At 26.5% G+C, this 7,051-nt stretch overlaps 1 protein-coding gene and 1 long non-coding RNA gene across 2 annotated transcripts; one reads left to right on the plus strand and one right to left on the minus strand.

Moving 5' to 3' along the window:
• Positions 1-1,002: 1,002 nt before the first annotated feature.
• Positions 1,003-4,434, minus strand: LOC122512479 (zinc finger protein 76-like). The gene is made up of 9 exons (XM_043628326.1): positions 4,142-4,434; positions 3,687-3,778; positions 3,373-3,547; positions 2,784-3,118; positions 2,363-2,632; positions 2,048-2,239; positions 1,700-1,870; positions 1,466-1,573; positions 1,003-1,381 (listed from the first exon to the last, which is right to left on the minus strand). The coding sequence occupies exons 2-9, from the start codon at positions 3,765-3,767 to the stop codon at positions 1,280-1,282; spliced, it is 1,434 nt and encodes a 477-aa protein (XP_043484261.1). The 5' UTR covers positions 3,768-3,778; positions 4,142-4,434; the 3' UTR covers positions 1,003-1,279.
• An 87-nt stretch (positions 4,435-4,521) lies between these two features.
• Positions 4,522-6,571, plus strand: LOC122512481. Its single transcript, XR_006302638.1, has 5 exons — positions 4,522-4,612; positions 5,033-5,198; positions 5,474-5,639; positions 5,910-6,076; positions 6,456-6,571. It is a non-coding gene; the product is annotated as an uncharacterized LOC122512481 (long non-coding RNA).
• The last annotated feature ends 480 nt before the right edge of the window (positions 6,572-7,051 follow it).

Here is a 7,051-nt window from a genome sequence, read left to right on the forward strand (position 1 = left end):
CAAATTAAATCGAATTTGTTAAAAAAAATTCGTTATTTCAATAGGAATTTTTTTTAACTTTAATTTAATTTTTCTTTTTCTGAAAAAAATGAAAATTATTCCATTATTTATTGTGAATTAAAATCAAATTATTAATTTTCTTATAAAAAAATATGAAAAATCAAATTATTTGATTTATCATAAATTATTGACAATAATAAAATATTTTTGGCAATATTGTTTCTAAATTTTCAAACACTTTGAAAATAGAAAAAAAATGTATTGTCTATTAAAAATTGAAAATTTTTTTTCCGATACCTATTTAATAAGCTTTCGTTAAGAAATTATAGTGACCTTGTGATTCTAGTTCCTGTCAATCGAGCTTTTTTTTTGCTCTCCACAAATTAAATCATTGAATTTCTATAAAATAATGAATTATTTTATCACGTATCTGACGCATAGCGGTAATACAACAATACCGTTTTAATTATTATTAAAGTTTCTTCGGTCCATAGCAAATGTGGTTCAAGGAATTGCGAATAAGCTTTTTTTTGCTCTGAAATGTAAGAATTAAAAATAAAAGAAATTTTAATAAAGTTTGCAAAAAATATGAAGATTTCTTTTTAAACTTTTTCACGTGCCTGAAAATTATTAATAATTAATTAATTTATAATATTCCTGAAAATTGTAAAAAATAGGCTTTTTAACTAATAAATTTATCAACTAACAATTTTTAAAAAAACAATTATTACTAAATAAGACAGTTAAAATATGTAATTAAATTTAAAGTGAGAAATTAAAATATTAAATTTTAAATAAGAAAAAAGTTGAGTAATAAATTTTAAATTAGAAAAGTTAAATAAGTAGAAATTTAAATAATAAATGTTAAATAAGAAAAAATTTAAATTATAAATGTTAAATAATTATTCATCATTAGTATAGTGTATAAATCGAATGAATTCTCATTATTCGATTGTTATTCATAAATAAAATTAACTGAAATTTCAATAAAAGAATTTGATATGAAACATTAATTTTGTCAAATTTATTTTTCTTTAAAGTTTCGCTAGTTTACATAGAAAACTAGAAGTACTGCGTAATTAAAATGAAAATTTAAAAATGATATTTGGATTAAAAATCCTTATGCTTTGTAGAATTGATATTTAAAATCTACTGAAATTATATATACCGCTACGCAGTTTCGTTAATAAAAGTTAATACAGCCTTTTTTCCTTACATTACTAGGAATTAATAATGCACAATATTTTCTCTTTTTTTTTTACAAAAATGGCTTCAAATCCTAGTTCCATTCGAGTCCAATGTCCTCGATTTTTATGTTTAAGGAAGAATCCAAGGAAGTATCGATGGAAGAATCACCGAAGCCCCCTTCCATTCCCATTTGCTATAATTTATAATTATTTAAAGTTATTATAAAGCTTCTTCTTTCTATTTTAATCTCTTTTAACTTAAATTATTGTTTTTGTACCTGTAAGGCAGCGATTTGCGTTGGATCTCCAACAAAAAGAATTTGTGTCTCATTGTCTGAGGAATCGTCTGAATATTGAAATTGTCCGGCTTTGCTTAACATCAGATTCTGATAATCATTTGAAAAAATTATTTTTTCTTTTTGATTAAAATTGAAAAATTGAAATTAAGATTTGAAATGTAACTTTTTTCTGGAAGGTTTTAAGGTAAGATTTTAAATATTTAAAAAACTTACACTTTGCTTTGTGGAATCATTCAAGTCTGAGGTAGTTTCTAAATAAATATCGGTTCCATTCTCAGTTTCTACTAACGAGTGAGCAGTTCTTTTATGCATAATTAAAGTGCTATTTTGACGATATCTTCTGTAGCAAATTTTACATTCGAAAGGCCTCTGTTGTGTATGAACCTGAAGAAAAGATGAATCAAAATTAATATTTAAGAAAATATTTATTTATTTTAACATTTGAAAATATTGTTTAATATTCAAAAATATTCAAAGAATTTTATATTTAACAAAATATTTAAAGATATTTAAATAGCAAGAGAAAAATTGTAAGGAAATGATTTTATCCCAAAGTCTTACCAAATGATGTTTATAAAGACTAGAATACTCCGTAAAACGTCTTCCGCAATCTTTCATTGAACAAACGTAGGGTTTCTCTCCAGAATGAATGCGTAAATGATTCTTGTAATTTGTGGCACTTGCGAAAGCTTTATCGCACTCGGGTTCAGGACATTTGTACGGACGTTCGCCAGTGTGTGTTCTCACGTGTACCTGTAAAAGATTAATTAGATAATTAATTAATTAATTAACTAATTAATTACAACATTTTTTTTTCAAAATAAAATACCTTTTAAAAAAAAAATTTTCCTCTGAAATAAATTGGATTTTTCTCACCTTACGAATATTGCTGGTAGTAAAAGACCTTCCGCAACCTTCAACAGGACAGACGAATGGACGTTCGCCAGTATGAGTCCTTCCGTGTTTTAATAAATCGCCCGATGTTTTAAATTTCTTGTTACAAGAATCAAATCCACAAACGTAGGGTTTCTCCCCAGTGTGTGTTCGTATGTGAGCCTTTAGACTGTAACCAGTCGAAAAAGTCTTTGAACACTTTGAATAATTACATCTATACGGCTTGTATCCAGTGTGTGAGCGTTCGTGGACCTGCGAAAAAGATTTTATATTTAGAAGCAGAGAAATTAAATTAAACGTGAAATAAAGGGTCGAAAAAGAATTTTCCAACGAAAATGAATAGATATTCGATAAGAAGAATTTTTTTAATATTTAAATGAAATGGACCAAAAATTGAAGATACCTTTAAATGATGAAGAGTACTGTAGACTTTGGTGCATCCTTCCCTAGGACAAGGATGTTGCGCTCTAAATTTATGAACTACGCGTTTATTTAAAAGAACTTCGTCTTTTTTTGTCAATTTTCCATCTTCAATTTGCCAAACTTCTTCATCAAATTGACTAGCGAGCACATAGGTTGCGCCATTAATTACTTGAACCTGAGGATATGATTCTTTCGTATTATCCGTCTGGGTTTGAAGATATGTCATTGGATCCACTTGTACTTGCAACAATTCTCCATCTTTTAGATAAATAGCCCCTCTTGTCTCCGCTTCTTGCGAATCTTTCGATTCGGATTCTGTAAAGTAAATCGAGTTCTTAAATAACAATAATCCTTATAACATTTTATTGTATAATTTCAGTTTTTGCAAATATTACACGGAAAAAAATTTCCCCTGGAACAGCGATAAGTTTCTCTAGAATAGCGAAAGTATTTATTGAAACAACTAAAAATTTCTCCAGGTAATGTTCTTTCCATTGTTCCAGGTAATGATTTTTTTTCCGTGTAATAGAAAAAAAGTAACCAAAAAAGTATTTTGCTTTTGTTAATACCATTTTCTTGAAGATTTTCAGCAATGAATGCCTGACTTCCATCGGGTAATGTTATAGAAGTTAATGTGGTTCCCAAAATTTGATCTCCAAGTACCAATTCTTGAACATCGGCATTATTAGAACTATCTTCGCTGACAAAGACTGAAAAACATTCCAAAGAGTCGCCAGGAAATTCCTTAATAAAAAAAATTTAAGTTTAAAGACAAACTTGTAATTTAGAATTAAATTAACATATTTTTATTTGACAATTGCTCAGCATTTATTTTTAAAAAATCATTGTGTTTTAAAAATATGTGGAAAAAATAAAAACATACCTCTAATCCTTGTAAAAGAGTAAAATCGCCTTGTTTAACCCTTAGATTATCTACTGATTTCGTATTGATAAGTGATGACATAATTTTTATTGCTGTAAAAATATTTAAAATTAGTTAATTTCGATATTCGAAAAATATATCTTGTTAATTATTGTCGCAATTGAGTGTAAAATTCTAACGAAATTATTTAATCTAATATAGCAAATTTATCAATATAATATACCTAGGTTCTATCTAGAACAATTAAATAGTAAATTTATGTATAAAATAAGTCTAAATTAGTCTCTAAGCTCTGTCTTTCAATTTTAATAACAATACGGAATTGATATAAAAACACATTTTAAGGTTAGTTTTCATTTCGGTTTAAAACAAAACAAAGCCAAGTTTATTATTTGAGTATTATAAATCTTTTAATTAAACAGAAAGAAATTATTAATTATAAATTGTTTACTGACCTGTATAGATTTAATATTGCAAATTCAATACGTAAATATTATTTTACATTCTAAATTCGCCATTTTCTTTGACGGCAAATCAATCTTGTTTAACGAAACGCCATGTGTCAGTCACGTGTTACATTATTTATATCCAAATACTTGTAAAAAACGATGTTTAATTAAGTAGGGATTTATTGTATAAAATAATATTTCAATCGTAATTTATATAATAACAATTATAAACAAACTTGTACGCCCGCGAACTTTGGTCGTGGAACCCAGGTTGAGCGGTACGGAAGTCACTAGTGGTACCTGTTGGACGGAAGTGCAACTATGTAATGGAAATTTCAAAATATTTCAACTTTTTTGGCGCTAAACTTTATTATCCTGTCGCTCTTGTCGCCGTAAACAGCATTCGTTTGTTATTGTTTGTAGTGGAGTGCTGTTTTGTTAATTAACATTCATTGGGTGATTATCCTGCTAAAACAGGTATAGTTTTTGAATTTTTATTAAATACGACGAATAAATATTGTGAAAATAAAGAAAGTTTAAGTTAGATAATCAGAATTTGCATTTTTATGATACAAACGTCGTAAATGTCAACAATAATAGAATTGCTTGTCATTTGTGTTTTGATTATAATTTTACTAAAAAAATTATATACTATTATTTACTTTTATTTTTAATTAATTAATTTTTGACTATTTCTCTAAAATATTAGCATAATAGAAGTGAAAAAGGTTTATTCTGTGAACAATACATTTGAAGGTTATGTTTACCGGTATTAATAGAAAATAATATATTCAGTTATTTAAAAAACAATAGCAAATTTTTATTCAAAAAAATAAAGAAAGAAAGATTTAGTTAATTTATTTTATAACTTTTAATGTATATTTATTAATTTTTCAGTAAATTTTTTCCACTGCCATCTGGTGGTAAAAAGTGGAAACTTGTCCACAAAAACGACGTCCGCCATTTTGAATCATAGATGCTGACGTCAGTGACGCTTGTCGTTTGCAGCTCCGTATTTCTTCATTGAATCTGCTGACATCCGTGTAGAATATGGCTAAAAATGGTATAAATTGTTATTTTTATATGAATTCTAATAATTTATAATGTTAAAAAGCAAATATTTCTTGATTTCGAACCATAATTTAGGCAAATATGCAATGTGAAAAATTACGCCAACAATGTTGCGACATTTTGACATTGCATTTATAATTCCATTAAAAATATCATTTCAGCTAACTATTTATGTAAATTAGTTAGTAATAATTTATTATTTTACTAAAATGTTACTTAATTTGAGTAAAAATAATTAATTTTTGTTATTTTACATTTACAACTTAGAAAATCGAAGGCAGCGCCATCTAGCGGGGATATGTGGAAGCTTGTCCACAAAAGCGACGTCCGCCATTTTGAATCATAGATTCTGACGTCAGTGTCGCTTGTCGTTTGGAGCTCCGTGTTTTTTTACTGCATCCGCTGACATCCATGTAGAATATGGCTAAAAATGGTATAAATTGTTATTTTTATATGAATTCTACTAATTTCTAATGTTAAAATGCAAATATTTCTTGATTTCAAACCAGAATTTATACAAATATGCAATGTGAAAAATCACGTCAACAATGTTCCGACATTTTGCCATCTGCATTCTAATTTTATTAAAAATACTATTTGAGTTAACTATTTATGCAAATTAGTTAGCAATATTTATTATTTTACAAAAATATTACTATTTTGAGTAAAAAAATGTTATTTTTTGTAAATTTTACATTTGCAGGTTTTTAACAAATTTGAAACCAGTGCCATCTAGCGGCAGAAGGATGAACTTTGTCCACAAAAGTCAGCGTCCGCCATTTTGTTTTCTTGTCATTGACACTTGTGTTTACGATTCAGTGTTTTCTGCAGTAAATCTCCTCACATCTACTCCGTTTTCATCAAAAAAAGGTATATTTTAGTAGTTTCTACTAGAATAATGAATAAATTATACTCTGAATAAATATTTTTCTTGGTTGCTGATAGAAATTTCCATTTAAATGCAGCTTGAAAAATGACTTGAATGATGTTGCAATTTTTTTGTTTGTTTACAAAGTAATTCTGTTTCAAACATTTTTTGAGCTATTTTTTACTTGAATTACTTAATTTTTTTTCAGAATAAGTAATAATTTAAGTAGAAAAATATAATTTGTTTTTAGGTTATGTTTACCTAAAATAGAAAACAGAAAATTTTGCAAATATTTTTGAGTCTAATTTAATTATAAACGTAGCAATCATTAAAAATGGGTGAATAAGACTAGAAAAGATATCATTTTTTGTTTTTTTCCAGACAAACAGCGATTTGGAAAAAGTGCCTTCTTTGTGAGAAATTCAAAGGGTTGTTGAGTGTGGTGTTTTTCCAATCAATTTTCGACCAAAATTCCATTGACCCAGGGTAAAAAAAGGTAAAATTTATTATTCTTTACTAGAGACGATGAATAAATAACGTCGAGAAATTTAAATTTTGTGATTGCTAATAAAATTTAGCTATAAATTTAAAAAATATTGAAAATAATTCAAACGAAATTTAAACAAGTTTTGTTTACATTATTAAAATTACGAATAGTATAATTAAATTCTGAGTCAAATATTAATTCCTCTTGAAACATAAGATTAATTTTTTTAAAAAGATTACAAAATAATTAGAAAAATGTTACTTGAAAAGTAACAAAAGTATGAAACGCATCATTATTTTTAGGTTATTTTTGACTTATAAGAAAAAATTTGACAGGAAGTTGAAGTTTGGATAAATCTTTCAATTAATTTTGAAATAGATTACGAAATAATTAGAGAAATTTTATTGGTAAAGTAACAAAATTATGATAAATTTTGCCTAATTTTTTTAGGTTGTTTTTGACTTATTAGAAAAAAATTTGACAGGTAGTT

Source organism: Leptopilina heterotoma, unplaced genomic scaffold, assembly GCF_015476425.1.
Source record: "Leptopilina heterotoma isolate Lh14 unplaced genomic scaffold, ASM1547642v1 Lhet_99, whole genome shotgun sequence".
NCBI lineage: Eukaryota > Metazoa > Arthropoda > Insecta > Hymenoptera > Figitidae > Leptopilina > Leptopilina heterotoma.

What these genes read in the sequence shown, in the direction of transcription:
- LOC122512479 (XM_043628326.1), bottom strand. Translation starts at nt 3,767, where the DNA reads ATGTCATCACTTATCAATACGAAATCAGTAGATAATCTAAGGGTTAAA. An exon ending in CTCTTTTACAAGGATTAGAG is followed by an intron (nt 3,548 to 3,686) that starts GTATGTTTTTAT and finishes TTTTTTATTAAG; the next exon opens with GAATTTCCTGGCGACTCTTT. An exon ending in CTACCAGCAATATTCGTAAG is followed by an intron (nt 2,240 to 2,362) that starts GTGAGAAAAATC and finishes AATCTTTTACAG; the next exon opens with GTACACGTGAGAACACACAC.